We start from the raw sequence: 20,428 nt of genomic DNA on the forward strand, positions 1-20,428 counted from the left end.
AATATTGTTGTTTTCTTTATCTCAAAGAGGTCTGCATTCCTTGTGTCTGTGTCAGTTATTCTCACTCCATGTCACTGTCATAGGAACTTTGGCTCACGTAGATAACATCACAGTCATCATCATCATCATCATCATCATCACTGTCTCATCCCACGCTACTTTCTGTTATGAAACAGCATGTATTTTACCATAACGGATCATCTTCATCATCCATGCATGAGTAATCTGATGATTCATTTTTGACCTCCTATAAAACTTGCAAATCCGGTTTTTTATGTACCACTGTACTAAATTGGGCTGTTTCTATCAGAAAAATGAAAAGAAAACTTTTTAAAAAGTAAGGCCTGAAGTGGTGTGAGACTGTTGAACCTTCTCTGATGCTTGAGTCAACATACACAAAACAGAGTTAGGTGGAACATAACATGGGTAAAAATCCCATTTTGACACTCCTGCACACGTGTGTACTTCTTGCTGTTTATAACACCAAGTCAGTAAATATGTAGATTGTTTCCCATATTCCTCAGGAAAAGTACAGAGATGCATGGCTGACCCCTGTTATGCTGAAGTATAAATGTACAGTAGAAAAGTAATGGCTGGACCCACTGGACCAGTGTTACATACCTGGGGCTAATGTAACCCTTGGTTTTCAACCTCCTCAAAGGCAGTCTCAGATCCACCCTGTAATGTCCTGAGTGTGAAAGCCTCAGCATAACTAGATATACTCATTTATTCTGTGGATTTGGGGGCATTTGGCTAAAGGCTCATTGTGGAGTCTTTTTCCCTCTGTGCCTACTCGAGAGCAACCATAAATCCTCTCTTGTCCCACAGAGGAACACTTGGCCCACGCCCAGGTCTGTAGTACATCCAGTTCTGTTCTATTAAGAGAAAGTGTCTTCAACTGGTTAGACAAAGACACACAAAAGTAACTCCAGCGATTATAACAGTTATTACGCACTGGGGAGATTTAAGACTGGAAATAGACTTTTCAGTGTTAGACATTAACTTCAAGGAAAAGTCAACAATTAAGCAAGAGACTGGTGAAGAGATTGGTGGAATTAGAGCATGGCCTAGGTAATCAAAGAGTAGGTACTGAAGTCCTGAAAGTCAGTGGGAATTCGGGACATTGCATAAACACAGGGAAGTGTAGGGTAAGTACAGCTTTATGAGGGAGGAGATATGGTGGGAGATAAAGCTGGAAGATTGGCCAAAGCTACATCAAGGAGGGCTTTGTTTTCCATGGAAAGTCTTTGAATATCACTTGAAGAGGTAGGGAGAGAGGCCCTGAAAGGCCCAAAGCAGAACAACATGATCATTGATCACATGCACAGTGTACCTCACTGCCGGAGGTTGGATGACACAGGAATACAGAATGTGCCCAGGTTTTAGCTGCCGAACCCTAAGAGGAAAATGACTGTGTGTGGAATAGGCCTTCGGTACTGCCAAAAGCAAACTTGGGAGGGGCGTCCCATCCCCAGCTGCTACTTCATCTATCTCCAAGTGAATAGAGAATGTTTGGTAGCATGTATATGATTGGTGGAAGCAGAATCTTAAAACGTGAGTCTGTAGGGGCTGGGGATTTAGCTCAGCGGCATAAGCGCCTGCCTTGCAAGCAGGCAGTCGTGAATTTGATCCCCGGTACTGATAAAAACGAAAAAGACAAAAACAAAACAAAACAAAACAAAAAAAAACCCTGTGAGTCTGTGCTTCTTTAACACAAAATAAAAATCCACTGAAAGGGACCGTTCCTAGTTTTACTGTGCGCAGATTTAAACTATTGAAACTAAATTGGATTTCTTAGCTATTAGTTACTCTTTCCATATTAAATAGAAAAATATTTTAATGTATTGGTTTTAATGACCTAAAAGTTCAAGGACCCCCGTGAACGGCCTGACTGAATCATGTGTCTCTTTTCTGCAGACCTACGGGGCGTTATTCTGTGAAACGAGTGCCAAAGATGGCTCCAATGTTGTGGAAGCTGTCCTCCATCTCGCCCGGTAAGGTTTCGCCTCGTGTGCAGAAAGCTTGATTTAGGGTTGAGTTTTCTTTTATTTTTTAAAGAGAAACAAATAATGAAACAGTTTCAAAACAGGTTAGGAGAGTTCCAATAATTAATACTTTGCATATTTTGTCTTCATAGCAGTTATTCCGAGTGAGACACAGGCATGAATTTTCATTTAACTAATGCATACATCAAGCATCTTGACCATAACATGGAGCCAGAGCAGACACTGGAACATGTGCGCTCTTTCCATCACGGAAACAGATGCGCATGGGTATTAGAGAAACTGATACGGCCGCCTGTTCACCATGAACACTTGCCAATGATCCTTACGGTAACAAAACAGGTGGCTCTGAGGTGCTGTCGTTTCTGTAACACGCTGCCATGACTGTATGGGTGGGTGGTCACCAGGAACCAGGTTTGTAAACTTCAGGAATTATGACAATTAAACTACCTATCATGACATTTTCCTGGGTAAAGGGAGAAAAAAACAGCAAAGCAAATTGTGTATCATGCCAGTTGGAATCACTCCATCAAAATTATTTCTAGGTAATTATTAAGCTAAGGCAGTGATGTTAATCATAGCATTTTGGGAGTACAGATTAGAATGAAAATTGTATCGTTCAAGGACTTAGAAGTAAATGCTCTTGCTTTAATCCTTGGGCTGCTTTTAGGACATGATGTCACCTGTCAGACTATGCTTGGTTTTTCTGCCATAAATGAAAAAAATGATGCTTTACTGGACTAAAAGGATAGTATAGCATCACTCACAGGAAAACAAAGCATTCATAAAATTCAGGACAATACCTAGTTAAAGAAAAAGTGAACACATGATTTTAGGCATGATTCTGTTTCTGACTGAGATTCTGCGAGAATCATTGTGATCGTTGACCTTTCCTGCTGGTGGACATTGAGAGTTGAACTGCTCGGCAGTGTTTGCAATGTGCTCTTCAGTTCATGACTTGGTGTCACAGGAGCAGGTGGACTGGACTCTGTTAGAAAGGCTTCTGTTAGGGCCCGGGGTGGGTGTCTTCTCTCCAGGAGCCAGGGAGGGAACAGGTCCTGAGGCTTCAGGTGTCCTGCCTGACTGGGGCCTGCGGTAGGGATTGGTGGGTGCTTAGGGCTCACCCTCGGCACCTGTATTTTCACCTTGAAGATACATGGGCACTTCGCTTTCCAGTGCTGAAAGTGTTCTTTGTCTTGACTTCGAGTGTAACCTACAATAGGTAGAAAAACAAAGACAAATAGTTAAACCTGTATAGATTCACCTGAATTTTTACTACACTTTTATTTTGTTGTTTTGTTTTTTGGCCTGTGATTAGTAGTAGACTCATGGAATTTTGTCACATTTGTCAAAAAGCATCTGAGTGTGTGATCCGGCCTGCAGATCAACAAGTTCGGAACTCCTGGAGGAGAAACGGGGATTAAATAAAAGACATAGGGGAGACAAAAAGAGACGAAGGCAAGTTGATGTTAACCCAATCAAGCCTCCGGTTTATTGAGAAAATAATCACACCTTTTATAGGCTAAGGGCGGGAGCTGGGACAGGAAGAGGTTAAACAGATGAATACAACAGGGTTACCATCACATCCGGATAAGTGACGTAAGCAGAAGAGGATTATGGTTAATGTAGGCAGGCGCAGTGCCCATAGGAGAGAGAGAGAGAGACATCTAGGCAGCAATGCCTGTCACTCGGCTCCCTACAAGTGTGGTGGTACACACCTATGATCCCAACTCTGGGAGACTGAGGCAGGAGGATCACAAGCTCCAGTCCAGCCTGAGCAACTTGGTGAAAAAAGTTACTGTACAACAAAACAGAATGAAATGGCTAAGGTTGTAGCCTAGTGTGATAGCCTTGGGTTCAGCTCTCAATACTGCAGTAAGTAAAATATTTTTAAAAAGAGTCAATTATGCCTTTTGTACTAGATCAGTAATGGGTACCACATGCTCCGGGCACGCCAGCTATTTTGGCCAAACAAGTATCTACGGAGAGGCTGGAGATTCAGTGAAGGGGTGTTTGCTTTCACTAAAGAGGGAGTACTTGTCCAGCTGGTCTGTTTTCACTCTTTCAAGTAGTTGCATTGCATGTCGTCCGTGTGGAGTTAGGAGCCCCTGGGGGAGGAGACGAAGCTGCAGCCCGGGATGGAGAGAACCCGCAGGCTGACCCCTGTTCCACAGGGCCGGTGCCGCCTCGCCGAGGCTGTGGAGAGTCACAGTACTGCACCCACGCAGCGCAGAGGACAGGGCACTGGTCAGGCCTTGGGCAAGTGGACTGTCCTTCATCGGGAGTCCCAAATCCAAAGTGCTCCACAGTTTGGAACTCTTTTGACACAGATATTGGTGGTCAGAAAGGTTTGAATTTTGCACTGTTTTTGATGTTGGATTTTTGGGTTGTGATAGTCAGCTGGTAAGTTCTATACATATATTCTAAAGTCCACAAAACCTCCGATTTTAAATCCCTTGTGGTACCAGCCATTTCAGTGAGAGATGCCTGAGCTATATGTAGTGACTGACCACGGCCGGGCACCACGGAAGACTGGTCAGAGCAGGATCCAAGTCTGTTCTCTTATCTACCCCAGACAGCTATGAAACCATCCATAAACTCCTGCCTTGCTTAAAGGGCCTTAAAATGAAGTAGAGGACTGAATAAAACGGTCTCTAAGTTCCTTTCCAGTAACAGTATGTGATTCTCTATATTGATAGCCCAACTCCACTGAATACTCCTATGCAGTGCTCATTTGTCTCATTAAAGTTAAATGGGTACAAAGTGCCCTGTTTCCTGTAGTGTGGAGTGGATTGTCTGTCTTATCTAATCTTGAGCTGCTGCCGCCCCCCTGCCATCTGCTCACAAGAGCCTGTTGGGTCAGCCAGGCTGCGTCTGTTTACAAGAAGTGCAGACACCAAAGCACCTGGTGTGCAAAGGCATTTTGATAAGAAGGGCACTTTGCTGGGTGGTGGTCAGGTCATAGTTACTTTTTAAGTTTTAGACAATGATATTGACACGCTTTTGTGAAGGCTTTGCTTTGTCACTGCATTATGGCCTAGTTTGCACCTCTACTAATATTAGTGATGTGTTGAATATTAAAATTATAAATAAAGCAAATATGTGATGACTGCTTTATTCTCTGCCTTCACATTTGCTTTGCAAAGTACTGAAGTCTTAAATGAAAAAGTTATGGTCTCCACAGGTAGAATAGTCTTTTAAAAAGTGTCACAGCCTTTAGAAAAGTGCACATTATCTAAAACGCTTAAGTCTTTGACTTACATCTCATGGCGTGATCTCAGCATGGTCCTCTCTACTCTTCTTAATGTCTGAAAACACAAACTACAAGGCTGTCTGAAATGGAATTTGATTTTCAAGGGTGGGCAATGTGTTTGGTTAATAGCCACTGCTTTTCTGTGTAAAACCTCTCAATCCCCGGTGGACTTTCGTCTGAAAGTGCTGTTTCCCTGTAGTGCAGGGAAGCCATTTGCCCCAACCACGGTCCTGTTGGGAGCAAATTTACATCACCAGGGCTACAGGATTTAACCTCTGTGCAGCAGTTCCAAGTCCAGTGAACACTGAATTAGTCAATGGCCTAAAACTAAATAGAAACTTGAAAAGTTCAGAGTGATGTATCAGCTGAAGGCAAGAACACTTTGAGTCAGTTATACTTGTTCTCTTTTTTGTATGTGATAATTGTGCATACTTTTAAATAATGCAATTAGCACATACTAGTTTTTAGTGAGGCCACTTGGTTTCCCCAGTGTTAAAACTGTTTTAGAGGTTTGGAATTGTATCTTTCTGATTTCTTTACATTGGGGGATGCCTACATTTTTCATAGATTAAAGAAGGCCGGAAGAAAAAGTGGCTGTACAGTTTCCCCCTTAATATTTGATTTCAGGTTCAATAATGGGTTATTATGAAAGCTTAGCAAGTGTTTAGCTCTGGGTGAGGTTCAGTAGGAGATAAGGGCACAGAAGGTAAGTTTTGCTGTTTAAGCAGGTGAAGATGTATAGCCTGGCAGCCATGCGGTTTGTACCTGATCGCAGCCACTGGACCTGCCAGAAGGAAGAGTTGTACGTTACTTGTGAGGATGCTGTAGTCAGGCGCTACCACCTGACTCTGGGTTTGCCACATGGGCTGGGCCTCTTCGGATCCCACTTTGTGCTCACTTGCCTGCCTGCGGCTGGGCATCCTCCACCCCGTGGATTCTGAAACCACCTCTAGCTGGTGCTGTCGAGCTGCTGACTTTGGAACCACTGTTTCCTCAAACGGCACAAGTGCATTCGGAGTGACCGACTGACTGGAAGTCGCACTGGCAGAGTGACCCCACATATCTAAATCCTAGCATGTGTGTGTCTTTATCTTCTTCCTCGTTCTATATTGCCTTTTTTTTTCAGGACTTCAGCAAAATTAACACCAACTCCTGTCACCCAGTCCTCAGTCCTCTGCTCTTCTCCTCTTTCTGCCCTCTCCCTCCAGTGGGTTCCGAGCCCCACCTGCTCCTTGGTGGTTGTGTACCCTACTGATCCACACGGCCCTCTCCCTCTCCTTTGGCTGGCACTTCAGATTTCCTGCCTTGGTTAGTACAGAAGTTTCTGCCTCAGCTCTCCTCCAGTATTCCATCATCCTTTACCCTGCAATCAGTGGGGTCTTTATAAACAAAAGTCTCATTGCTATTCCTTCTCTTGTCTTCCTTCACACGTCAGTGTCCTAATTACAGGGCAAAGTCAGGGCTCCGGAGCATGTGGCTGCCACCCCTCCCCTGGCATGAGTGCTGTCTGAGGTAGGCCACCTCTGCCCAGCATGGCTATGCTCTTTGGTGCCTCGGCCTTTGTTCCACTGTTCCTTGCACCTGGATCTCCTTCCCAGATGAATTCCTGTTACTTCACGAATCTTCTTATGTCAGAGACCACATGGAGATGCTCAAATCCTGCCACACAGGGTGTAAGGTGCTCTCTAGGAAACCTGTCCTGGAAGTTTAAACGTCTGCCTCTCCTGCACAGCTTTCTGGGTAAGGACACCACAGCCAGGCATAGGCTGGGCATTTGTTAAGTGTCAGAGAGACTGAGATAGAATCTTCTGTTCTGCATAATGAATTCCCACACATGGGAATATCTCAGGCAGTGGCGTAACCAGTGCCCACTGATGTGATGGCCCAGAGCCGAGGTATGAACTGAGTATTTCTGGGTGTGGGGTTGGTTCTGTTTCTTTTCTTTAGACTTTGTGTCCTTGCCTGATGGTTAGGTGACACTGCCCACCTGTCACTTAGCGGCTGGGTGTTGTGTGTGTGTGCACAAGGTATCTGTTAAACAAGGAAAATGTGAAAACACAGCATTTATTAGCGACTTACAGGGAGAGTTAGTGTCTGTTTATTTGTTTTTCTGCTAAGATATCTTCTGACTCCTGTACAGAACTTTTCAGAAGTTAGGACCAGGATATTCTGAAGCCATGCTGGCCAGTTTAGTAGCCACTAGCTTCTTGAAATGAGTATTAAATGTTTATTGGGTTTTGCAGACAGTATGCAGATTGTAAGTTAGCTCACTGACATTATTGATGAACACACTCTTGTTGGCTGGAACCAGGAGTCCCTGCAGGACTGTGTCATCAGGTCTTTATTACCGCGGAGCCTGTCCTGTGTCCCCTGACATGACAGTCATGCATGCTCCACTGGTGATTCAGAGCTACCCAGCAGCAAGACATACAAGTGATGGCGTGTTGTGAATGTTTCAATGCAGAAATGGTAATGTTTTTACTCTGCTATGTTAAATAAGACATATTAATCACAGCGACTTCACATATCCTTACATTTTGTAATGTAGCAGCTAAAAGGTCTGAAGTGAAGTGTGTATCACACTGTGTTTCTGTGGAGCACACAGTATTTTGAGAGTTGCAATTAACAGCTAGCTCTTTTATAAACTTTCCAGGGTTTACTTGCTTAGCAACTGTGTGTAACCCCTCACAGTGCAGCCTTGGCTAGATCGCTTGCTGCAGTTTGGGAGTCTCACACATTTGCAATCGCAGGGCTCCTGGGCTATGACCTCCTTCCTTTTCTCCTCCCATGGCTTCGCTCGTGTAGCATCTCACTCTCGATGGCACGCTGGTGGTTTCTGTCTGTTCAGGGACCCCGAGCCTCTACATTGGCAGCTCAGAGCCTCAAAGGGGAGAGGCTAAGGTGGCTGGCCTGGGGCTTGCATGTCCTGACTGGAGCCCTGGACCATGGGAGGGGCAGAGCCCCCTCTGATGAGGGAGCACCAGCCAGAGTTATGGGGGCTCCCTGGGGTCCACTGTTGTGCTCACCCACAGAGTCATGCACCTTGTCTAAGGTGAGCCTTAAGATACCCCATGAGCTCCTCTAAATGGACACTTCCTTAGGGGGCTTTCATAAGATACTGGAGGAGGACTCTTGTCAGTGTGGCCTCTTCAAAGAAACTAAGGAGGAAGCAAAAGAAAGATTTTCCCACCTGGATTTAAAGATCCATTATGCCCTATGTTATTGCGTATAATTAAAGTAAAACTTTTGCTCTGGCTTATGTCTGGCTGTCCCCCAAAACCTCATGCAGCCATGGGGGGTCGCTTCTCAGAGGTGGCTGTGTCTACAGTGTGTGGTGCTGGGATTAAAGGTGTGTGCTTAGTAACTCAGCCCACTGGTTGGGTGTCGGTATGAGCACAGAGAGAAAAGTAATTAAGACAACTTCCTTGGTTTGTTTATGGCATTGCTGTGGGCATGGGAGCCAAGGTCCAGAGTGCTAGGGAATGAACTGTGCAGGTGTCAAAGATACAGCACCCTGAGACCTTGGAAGAGTAGGGTAGGGTGTGTGTGTGTGTGTGTGTGTGTGTGTGTGTGTGTGTGTGTGCACATGCGGACGTGTATGCGTGGCCTGTGCTCAGAGTACAGGCACTAGAGCCAGCCTTCGGGGTGTGAGTCTCATATCTCCATTTGTGTAACTTAAGAGAATTTTAAAATCTTTTTGGGCTTTATTTCTTTACATTTAAAATGGAGCACAGCAGAGTGAGTGGATTTCTTGTGAAGACCACGAGTACTTTTCCCCCACCACAGACTTTCAAACAATGCCTAGCATGCTCATGTAGTTGCTCCATATTTCTGTGTGTGTTTCTAGTACTTGTACCTCGGTAATCCTCTCCTCCACCCTCATTCTCCTAGGGAAGTCAAGAAAAGAACGGAGGAGGCTGACAGCAAGTCCATCGCCAGCCTGGCTGGCACCAGCTCCAGGAAGTCAGCGCCAATGAAGAGCTGCTGCAACGCCTAAGTGCCCGAGCTCCTGGGCAGTGAAGTCTTCCACAGTACTGCACTGGTGACTGGTTCGGTCCTCGGCAGAGTGGCGCATTCTGCTGACACTGTCCCGTGGGGAGTTTGGAGCAGAAAGTCAAAACTGTGGTCTCAGGTCTCTAGTGTCGGTGTCCATGAGAGCTCTCCAAGTTCCCAGGGGGACAAGTGACTTAAAGATGAAGAAAATAAAAGATAGAGACAGAAAGCTGCTGTCTGTGGAGCCCTCCGGGTGGGAGGAGGAGACTGCTCAACTACTCAGTGCGTTTATTTATACGCTTGTCACACCCCTTTGCTTTCCCAGTCACTTTTTTCCCTGTGTTCTCCTGTGTCCTCAGGATGGAGCACCTGCTCCCCTCTAGCACCCTGTGCCCTTGGGACATTTCCCAGGTGCTCTGTGCCCTCGGGGTACTCCTGCTCAGGGGCTTGAGCTCCGAGCTCCACACGCTGGATGGTGACCAGCTTAGCAGTTCCCAGCACTCTGGAACCTCAGTTCTTCTCTACCGTGATCTCTGTGAGTGCTTTGGGCACCCAGGCCTCACAGAGCCTCAGGAGACACCATGTCAATGTTCCAACATCCCAGAAAAAAAAAGCACACTCCTGTCAGAACTGTAGCCAAAACTCATCAAAAAATGGGAAGCAGGAGATGGCTGCCTTTGGCGTCAAGTGTCCCTGGATTGGTTGGCCCTCATCAGAGAGGATTCTCGTGCTAACCTGACTAGTAGTGAGTTGGTGGTCACCAGCCTCTGTGGGACAGGCAGAGTGGCCTCGGCCGGTCCGTGCCCCAGCACTTCCATCATCAGCTAGTGCCCCATGATGGCTTGGCGAAGCGCTCTGTTACTCCTGCTTCTTGTTTTGTTAAATAACGCAGTATTGATTTTTCTCACTTCTGATATGAGAACAGAATTTAATTGAAGGAAAGATGATAGTGTTAGGCTCCAGTGGCAACAGAAAAGTCTATTTTTAATGTGTTAAAAATCAAGCTTGAAAAAAAGTTATATATAAAAAGGAGTACTTTCTAACCTCAGAATTGTTACAAAGTCCACATTCAATGAGAAATTCTGTTGAAAACACAGCCATGTACTGCCAGATGCTGTGCCCAGAGCAACACTGCTTTCACTGCCGAGGATACAGCTGCCGGGACCAGGAGAGGCTGAGGACAGGGGCTGAGATGACCGTGGGTGGCCTGTGGCTCCGGAGGACCTTGAGAACACTGCAGAGTAACAGCGCTCATGGTTGACTAAAGTCCACTGAGTCGCCCTGACCTCCCCATCAAGATGTGTACCCCAGCATAACCAGCCAGCAGTGGCCACAGCTGGCCAGCAAATGCCAGCGACCTTTTGGTGACCTGAGCCAGTCCAAGATGTTCCCATCCCAGATTGTAGATGACTTCAGGTCATGCAGGCCCAGGCTTCCATAGCTTGCTGAAAAACTTAAATAATAGCTATTATTTACTGGGTTATACTAGTCAAAAACATTTCTTTTTGTTGAAAATTGGAGCAAGTTAGTGTAGCAGTCATTTCGTGTTTGTTGTTTCCATGATCAAAGTTTAAATTCCTCAAGCTTTATTTTTTTAAAATAGAAAATGACAAGATAAAGCGTCGTTTAGCTTTTCAAAGCATGCTTTCTTGCTATCAAAGACATTTAGTATTTTAATTAGAAAGTTGAATCTTCAGTAACGCTACTAGAAAGTCTAGTTTTGTATTTTATGTTTTTGTTTCTGAAAAAAAAGGTTGCATTTCAGGTCAAAAACCACACCTCATTTGTGGGAACTAAATGCAGGGTAGGAGTGGTTCTTCTGGGAGGTATGGTGTGGCCAAACCAAAGCTTCACGTTTGTTATTTGCCTCAGTGATGGGCCTTGAGAGTGAGTGTATTAGTATATGTGTTATTGTGTTACTTTTATTTATTTCTCCCCAGTGTCTCATGGTATTTGTCTCAGAATCTATAAATAATGCAGCAGTACCAGCTTCCTCCTCGCCTCTGCATTGTACTGTCAGCACACCACACTGACCAGGAGATCACCTGCGTGCCTTTGATAGACAAACGCATCATTTTTAACCAAGTGGGGATAAATACTTCAGCAAAGTAATCCAAATTAGAGATTTCTATCTCTGGTTAGCAATCCTGTGTAAAGAAAAGCTACTAAATACTCCTTTAATGTCATGGTGGGAGATCATGGTTATTTATCCACATTTTATGAAGGTGTTATCAAATTTAGAATGTATTTTCAATAAGAAATATTCAGTGTTTTTAACTTAGGCTTAATTTGATGTATTTACTTGATATATTTATATATATTTACATGTTCCTATAGAAGCAACTCACCTTGTTTCTATTTTTCCTCTGAGAACTTTTAAAATACAAGTATGCTATACTTCTTTTTTGCTATCTTGATACCCTGGGTAATATTTTAATTTTATTATGGAGCCTAATGTCAGATAAGGAGGCATTTTTCACTGTTAACTTTAAGCCCTGTGGGTTTTCATAATTTATTTTTCCACTTGCTGCTTTATACGATACATATGACATTTGATTATTTAATACTAGATATTATTTACATAAATCCAAGCCACATAGCCTCCCTGCTGAATGAAAAATTGAGGTTAAAGATGAAGATTTATTTTCATATTTATACACTGATTGGCTTCATAGTGATGATTTTTATGAGATTTTGTTGCATATAAGAAATTTCACATGTATATATTAAGTAGGCCTCTGAGAACTGAATAATTGTTTTATGATTTTGATTTATATGGTTTATACTTTTGTAGTTTGGGCCATATATTGTTTATACTGTTTATTTCTCTTCATGAGTAATTGTATCATGGTGTAATTTTTATAGCAATGCGATTGTCTAAGGAACTACAAATATTCTGTGCCTTGTAAATTCAATAAAACATGCTTCTTTTGGCTTTTTGCTCTTTCTGTCAGGAGAGATTCCTGAGGTAATTTTAATTCCAGGACTTGTGTGTGTGAGACTGTTCCTTTACAACCCCTGTCTGTCTGGCCATGCCAGGCTGGCTGATGGGGGAGAAGAACCGACGTGTGACCCTCAGTTCTTGGCTCCCTGGCGTCATCTTGGCCAGCAGGGTAGCATGGAGGCTGGCGTGGGTGTGACCGCTGGAGTGCTTGAGACATTTCAGAATGTGCCCCGGCTGTCCTTAAGGCTTTGGATGGCTCAGTCCCTTTCTCTGGTTCGCCCCTCTCCACTGCTTACCTGATTCCTCCAGGAAGCTTTCTGAACCCCAAGTAGGTGATGCTGCTTGAGGTCTCATCTTCATGTCCTCATTGTCCACATACTCATTTTAAATCAGACATGTGCTCTGCCCTTAGCCACTTTTTTTAGCCGTTACTTCCTACTGTGCACACAAGGTATAGAACTTTAATAGTACTGAATATTGAGTAATGTGTTAATCAGCTTTCCATTGCTGTAACAAAACACCCTAGATAATAACTTTAGAAAGATGAAAGGTTTAATTTGATCCTTAGCTTTTCAGAGGTTTCAGTCCATACTCAAAAGTAGACTCTTGTTCTCAGCCCTAGAGGAAATAGAACATCACAGTGGCACTGCATGGTGGAGAAAGCTGTGACCTCATGTTGCTGGAAAACAAAAAGAGGAGGTGCCGTGGTCTCAGTAGCTCTTCAAGGCACACATTCACATGATGCAGAGATTTCCAGTCTGATCTGTCTCTTCCTAATAGTGCTGCTCTCTGGGGACCAATTTTTTAATACATGGGCCTTTGGGTGGGGCGGGGTAGGAACAGTTTGAGGAGTTCTGCCCACAGGTTTTGCAGTTTCTTGCTGTGTCACTCCTAGCCTGACTAAAGTCTGCTAAAGTTTTAGGTGAGCAAAACAAAGAAGACCCAGACTGGGGGTGGATGCCAGGCATGGTTGAATGTATTGTTGCTATTTAAAAATGATTCAGTAGAAATAGATTTACTCTGTGTACTTGACACTAATGCTAACAGTCCTCTCCTGGAGGACCGTTATTAAATTCCAGAATAATCTTTGATTTGCACAACCTCTATATTCCAGAGATTTTAAAGCCAGCCAAGAAGAGACACCTGAAGATAGTAACATCAGGTATCTTTTGAACAAGTAGCATCACAATTGGCAAGGCCCTCTCTACATTCAGAGCTTTCGGTCAGGACTTTAGCTTTTCTAAAAAAATACAAGGAGGGGCTGGGGATGTAGCTCAGCAGCATAAGCAGCCTGGCTTGCAAGCAGGCTGAGTTCGATCCCCGGTACCGATAAAAAAAAAAAAAAAAAAAAAAAAAAAATACAAGGGTCCCTGGATAACTGTGGGAAATGCAGACCACATAAAACAGAAAAGTATCAACATGGCAAAATAGAAACTACACAGAGAAAATTAAACTATCATTAATTGTGACTTAATACACAACACTGTTGCAGTCATGGAACAAGAACAAAGTACCATTAACAAGCAACAGTCAAAGGGTCTTGATAGCAGAAATTCTTTCCTTCCTTTTCCTCTTCTACCCTCCTGGCTTACCACAATCTTTTTAAATGGTCCAGAGGGCCATAGAGGAAGAAAAATACGTTTTCAGAAGGATGCAAGAGAGAAAGCAGGATGACAGTCATCAATAATTCAAGGAAAATTTTCCAGAATTCGATGCATTAATTGCTAAACTGAAGGAGTCTACATAGAATCCAGGAGTGTGGAGGGAGATAGAGCACATCATCGTTAGAGAGCCTTATGCCCAGAGAAAAATGCCTCACATTTCCAGAAAAGGGGAAAAATTAGAAACCAGGACTTAGAGTGGTTGTGCACATCCCACCAGAAGTATTAGAAGCAAGAAAAGAGTGAAGAAATAACTAAAATGATTTCCAATGTACATATAATTTAAAACCCAGCCAAAATAGTTGCAAAATGTGAATAATGATGTTTTTAAGACATTCAATGCTTCTAGAAAGCCCATCTCCCATCTACTACATGTTATAAAGGAGCTACTAGAGTTCATCCTCTTAACAGGGGACAAAGTAAATGGCCTGGAATACGGCCTCAGTGCCAGACATGAGATACTGAGGGCAGAGCCTTCCCCGGCTGTGGAGGGCGCCGGGCCAGGTGGGCGGCCCTGTGACCCAGGAGAGCCAGCATCACCACCTGCCATGGTGCCGGCTCTTACCTGAGGCCAGAATGCCTGGAGCAGACTACTCAAGAGTTTTATTTGCGCTTCTGTCCTTCCGTGCACAGATGCAGCTCCTGCTTTCTATCTGTGTCCTGCTTTTTGGATTAATAATCATTTCTCCCTCTAAAATTATTGCGTTTTTATCCCCTTGAAGAGACAGTGGTAGCAAGAGGGTGAAAGAGGGGAGGGGGAAAAGAGAAGGAAAGAAGAGGTTAAAAAAAGAGGAAAAGAGAAAGGAAGGAATTGGATTTTTTAAGCTTTGAGGTATTGCATCGGAGCAAAAGCTCTCAGCTAGATTTTGTGAATTCATGTTCTGATGACTGATTATATGACTTGTATTTCTTTGTGTAACTGACTCACATGAACCGTTCTTTTCAAGTAAGACCAGTGGTTAATTTCCTATCTTTATGCTATTGGGTTGCTTATTTAAAAAAATTGACTCATGGCCAGTGATTCGCATTAAGAACTCCTACGAGCATAGGTTACAATCTTGTTTTCCCTGTATTTAAGAGAAAGAGTTTTACCTCTATACTTTGGGAGTCACTGGCAACTAGGTGACAGCCTCTCCTCGCCCCTCCTCCTGTTTCAGCCTGTGGGCCCCTCACATTGTCATCTCTGTACCCAAAAGAAAGAAACAGAAAAGAAGGGAAGAGGAAGGAAGAGAAGGAGAGCAAGTGAAAGGACACGGAGGGAGGTCGGAAAGGCGGGTGAGGAGGGGGGAGAAACAGAGGTAAACAGACAGACAGAGAGACAGATGTACAGCGCTCATTGAAACAGAGGGAAGTAACTTGCAGCCTATTAGACATTCAGTACGAGTTTGTGTTCTCTAAAATTGAAAAATGAATTTTAGGAAAAACAAAGGTTGAGAGCAGAATATATTTACTGAGAGACAGAAAGCTTCTGTCTGAGAGAGACAGGAGTCCTGAAGGGGTTGCCAAAGACTGTCTTTTCTAGGGACATTTATAGAGCAAAACCATGAGGGTGAGGCGGGTCTAAGGTGGGGAAAACATGGGAATTCACAAGGTGGGCATGAAGTGGGACGGAATTATGGTCAACCAATGAGGTTAATTCTCAGGTAAAATTGATTAAATCGGGAACAAATGTGGAAGCCAGTCACACAGCAAGCAGACAAGCTTAAAGAGCAGTGACTCTTCCTGTAGAGGGTTGGATTAGTGATGCCTGGCTCCCTCAGGGTGATAGAACCTATTTAGAGTATCAATTCCTGATCATTAGCCTTAGGAAGTCTGTGGGCACATTTGGTTCACATTTTGTCTTGAGGTCTGGCCCACAGCAGAGGTGTCTGTCTCTCTGACAGTTGCGAGCTATCTGGTCTTCTGCAGTGGCACCTGTGAGAAGCCAGCCCTGTGTGACTGCCTGTAGTGTTTCTATCACACTCAGTGGTCTGTAACACCATGAGGGGGCTTTTGGAAGGTGATCTGATCATGAGGGCACTTTAACTCCATGATGAGTTTTTACCTAAAGGTGCTGCCCTCAGAGCCCATCCTGGATGGACCTGGATGGGAGAGGAGTCGCTGGAAAGTGACCTGCACCTCCCTTCCTAGCTCTGCCTTTCCTCTCTGCTTCTGGGCTGCCATAACCTGCACAGCGTTGCTGCAAGAAGCTCCTTCTGCCCTGCCCTTTCTGCCTGGAGGAGTTGAGCAGGGGCTGAAAGTTCTAAAGCTGTGAGTCGAAACAAACCTACCTTAGGTTACAGGTGGCAGCACTGACCTGGTGAGAAGTGAGTGACCAAAGTAACTTCTAAGAATAGAAACACAGAAGATTTAGCTCAGCGGCATAAGCGCCTGCCTTGCAAGCAGGCAGTCGTGAGTTCGATCCCTGGTACCAATAAAAACGAAAAAAGACCAAAAAAAAAAAAAAAAAAGAAACACAGAAGAAAAGTTCTTCCATTATGCTGCTGGCTCCACTCAGGAAGGAGCTGGGCCGGGCAGTGATTTTCTCACTGGGGGATTTGAATACAAACAATGCTCATTTTTTAGGAGACAGTGATGATGCCTGTGAACAACCCAGGTCTCTTGCTTTTCTTTTTCTGTAAGACATCTGAATTTTTCCATATTACAAAATACTGAAATCCTGAAGGAGTTAATGACTTTACCATTTTGAATACTGAAGGAGTTAATGACTTTACCATTTTGAAAAATTAGTTAAGAAAACCAAGGCCCTAAAGGGATTAAAATCACTCACCAAAGGTCACGTAGTGAGTGAATGGCCGACTGCTAGGCATGCCCACGTTTTTGTTTTTTCGTTTTGTTTTTTAATATCTCAAATTCAGTGTACTTTCATTTCAAGTTAGCAAAGTCAGGACTCAAGGAAACAGTATGTGGAGTACGGTTGGCTTGGAACTGAACCCTAGCGCTGCCCTTGACTAAGTATATAGCTTTAGAAAATGCATTTGATTAGGTTTATCCAGATTAATAATAGCATCCTTGTTCTGATGAACAAACATGTCTCTAATAATTAGCAGCGTCATCAGGGGGCTCTCAGTTTATCGGCCCCTTTGATTGCATGCTTGGGAACTGGATCTAACCACTGGGCCACTGTGATGCCAAGGAATAGTAATCATTTTTAAATCCCAGTTGTTTTCATATAAAATTTCTCCAAAATTATGCATTATAAGAAAAATGCACAATAAAACCATTGTGGTGCATCAATTTCCTACACCTTCTCACCTTCTGACTCCACATCTCTACTCTTCTCACCTACCACCTGCCTCTTTTGTCCTGATAACCCTTGTAAACATTTCTCCTCTGGCTTCCATTGCAGGACAGGAGGCCCTGTGCGGAGCTGGCTGGCTGCAGGCTGCCAACTCTGGCCAGCAGGCAGCTCATCAGAAGCATTCACATCTGGGCTCAAGACACTGCCCAGGTACAAAAGGAAAATGTGCAACCTTTACCTTTTCCTGGTGCAGGAGATCTTGGTTTTTTCATCTATTTGGTTCTTTATCAGTTGATTTATTGATTCCTTTGTTCATTCATTCAATATTTCTGAACAAGAAAAACAGAAACTATGGTCTAGTGGTTAAGTATTAGTAATATACTTCAAGATTGCATATCTCTCCACTTTGCAGTTCCCCAACACCATGGGTAATTTACTTTATTATCCCCTAACAGCCTGAGATTCAGTCATTAAATGCACTGCCAACTGAATATTCTGTGGGAACAGTGGCAGCTTCCAGGGTTTATCTTCAACTACCAGAAGGGTTTACAAAGTACAAAAAGGAGACATTTACCTTAATGGCTTTGAAGATGAACTTTGTTTCTCTTGGCTGATTTTTTAAGTCATCAACGATCTTATTGAGGATTTTCAGTGTTCTAATTTTCCCTGAGGGCATCTTGGGGAGAAAAATGAACACTGGTGGGCAATCGACCACTTTCTATCTTCACACCAGGGATTGTGGTGAAGTCAGAAGAGCTACCCTGAGCCCCATCAATACAGAAAATGCCTTTGGCTTGATTGAGACACCATCAATCCTATTCAGATACATATTGAACACCCACCTCAGACGGTGGGGCCTAACAGACCTCAGCAAAGTCACCCTTGCTCAAAGCCTGGGTGAGAAAGTGCCCAAGAACACCAGCTGGGAAGGGAGATTTCTCCTAGATGAATTTACAGACTCAGTGCCAACAGAGAAGTATCCAGGAGAAAAAGTCAGCAAGTCCCAGACACTGGTAATAATTTCTGGTCTTGTTATTAGACAGGTATTCAGTGGGACAGGCTGCTAGGAGGTAAAGGGCATTTATACGGTGGTGGCAGTGTAGACACTGCCTTGAACAAAGGCACACGGGAAATTATTATATTGTTTCTTGGCTTTCCCATACTGTGCTTTCAGGAGACACTGTTGTACTTGGTATTTAAGGAAATACTCTGAACAGGGCTAACCACCTGCTTTTGCATCTAGGATCTACCTACAAGTGTGCTTGACTTTTCTGTGCCTCCTAATTCTTACCTGTAAAATAAGGATGCAATAATATCCACCATGTACAGTTACTTGAGAACTACAACAGTAAAGAGTAGGATCATTAATTTGATTAATTTTGAATTTTGCGCATATATGGGTGGTAAGCTTTTTGTGCTACAATACACTTTTTACTCTTATTTTCTGGCTTTGTGTTTGATCTCAGACAATTGATACACACAGAGAGAGCCATATGGTCTGTGACACTGGTCTGTGTTACTGGGTGTAGGGTGTGCTGCTTAAAATCAAAGAAAAACCCATTATTATTGGCTCAGAGTATCAGCAAGGGTTGCAGCTGCAACATTTTGCCTGACTCTTATGGTAGGTATTACTAACTAAATCATTATTTTCCCCAATGCCTAAATTATCTTCTCTCTAAACTACTGTATACATTGTATCAGTGAAACAACTTCATTAAATACGGGGTCCTCGCGTTTATTTAAAGTGGCTTGGGCTTGTGTACAATTTGACATCGCCTGGGGGTAAAGACCTTCTCAACAGCAAGAAGACGTCCGAGTCAGCCTTGAAAATAGTGGCGTTACCAGGAACGCAGTCAAATCTCTCATGCCGAGGACACACAGGCATCAGCCATCACTGGCCTCACTCTCTTTATGAATCTCCACAGCACTTCTGAGAGGAGTCTAAAATAATTTTCAAACACATTTCATTTTGCAATCAAATTGTAACTGCAACAGCGGGACCTGGCCAACCTTTTGTAATACTGAATTCCATTTCTTTCAGTTCATTTCAAACTGCACATCAAATGTTACTTTTGTAAGTAAAAGAACTCCAGAGGAAAACATATTTCTAGTACTTTTCAAAAAATGTTTTCTTAACAGAGTTTCATTAAAGCCAATGATAATTTCCACTAAGTAAATCAATGGGCACGCCTTTCTTTCTCACTGCGTGTTTTGTTTATGTGAAACAGGGCAGTTTCAGTTTTTTACTCAACCCTATGCGATGGAGCTAGGGTCCTGTTTTTGCTATAGCTCAGTGGCCGCATGCGGTGCTCAGTGGGTGGAATCTGTGGCGCGGCCACTAGGTGGCAGGGCAGCCCAAGGCAAGGCTCTTGGCCTCCGCTTCCTCCCCTCCCCCTGCCCTGGGTTGGCAGCAAGGGTTGGATTGGCATGCAGGGGAAAATAATCATTAAAATAAATGCAATCAAAGGAAGTAGGTTATTACAGTGGCGCACTGGAACTACTGTGGTTAGAAGCCTGTCAGCCTCCCTTTGGAAATGTTGTTCTGGCGGAGTTTGCCACTCAGCTGGGAAAATTTACTAGAGGTTGAAAGCAGCACCAGCTCTGTGACCTATTGGGTCCTAAAAGGGGGCGAGGTGGCATGAGAGTAGCACGCAGGGGCACACAGAGTGGCTGGTGCAAGCGCTTTTGTGATACGGAAATGCACTGTGATCCCGTGACATACTGTGTTTGCACGGCTGCGTGCGAGGGCGTGTCCCAATCAGCGTCTCCAGATTAAATTCGGGGATCAGGGTCTTCAGGTTAAATTCGGGGACACGTTGTGTGAGCCGAGAAAACTCAGACACTGCTTAGCTGGTAAGGGAGACAGGCTTGCCAACAAGCCCCATGGCCCTTTGTCCCTGCGAGTGCACACCGGGGGCCCGGGCAGCCTGGGCTGGCTGAAACCTGCGGTGGGGTCGGTTATGGGCTGCCCCACCCCCTGGCTGAGGCTGGCTGAAGGCTGCCACCTTGGAAGGGTGCCCCGAGTGTGCGCTCCTGGCCTGCTCCTCCCTCTGTGCCTGTGGCTCCTGCTTGTCACGTGCTTCCCTTCTCTGCCAGGAAGTCAGGAAACACAGGATGACCGGCAGCCCCAGTCTCAGTCACTTTACGTCTGTGTTGTGTGCTTCTGTGATTCCGCTGGAGTACAGTCTCACTCGCTTTTTAATGCCTTCAGTCGAGAACACAGAGTACACGACAATTCCTCAAGAGCTAAGCTTAATGGGACTCTCAGGGTCCCCTAAAAGTGCAGGCGGTGTACAGTTTCCTGTGAGGATTTATCCTCCTTTTCTAGGTGAA

The 20,428-nt window shown here is 44.2% G+C and overlaps 1 protein-coding gene across 4 annotated transcripts in view; it reads left to right on the forward strand.

Annotated features, from left to right (window-relative positions):
• Rasef (RAS and EF-hand domain containing) overlaps positions 1–12,184 on the forward strand; it is a 72,081-nt gene extending 59,897 nt beyond the window's left edge. For 3 of the 4 annotated variants that reach the window (XM_063249434.1, XM_063249423.1, XM_063249450.1), the window contains 2 exons: positions 1,918–1,994; positions 9,148–12,184. In XM_063249434.1, the coding sequence (XP_063105504.1) occupies positions 1,918–1,994; positions 9,148–9,253 (183 nt within the window). In that variant the 3' untranslated portion in view covers positions 9,254–12,184. Of the gene's footprint in view, positions 1–1,917; positions 1,995–2,137; positions 3,879–9,147 lie in introns of all 4 variants that reach the window. The other variant, XR_010047726.1, reaches the window with a different exon arrangement.
• The last annotated feature ends 8,244 nt before the right edge of the window (positions 12,185–20,428 follow it).

This window comes from Cavia porcellus, unplaced genomic scaffold (genome assembly GCF_034190915.1).
Source record: "Cavia porcellus strain 051 isolate PalLab524CR breed Dunkin Hartley unplaced genomic scaffold, mCavPor4.1 scaffold_1, whole genome shotgun sequence".
Lineage (NCBI taxonomy): Eukaryota > Metazoa > Chordata > Mammalia > Rodentia > Caviidae > Cavia > Cavia porcellus.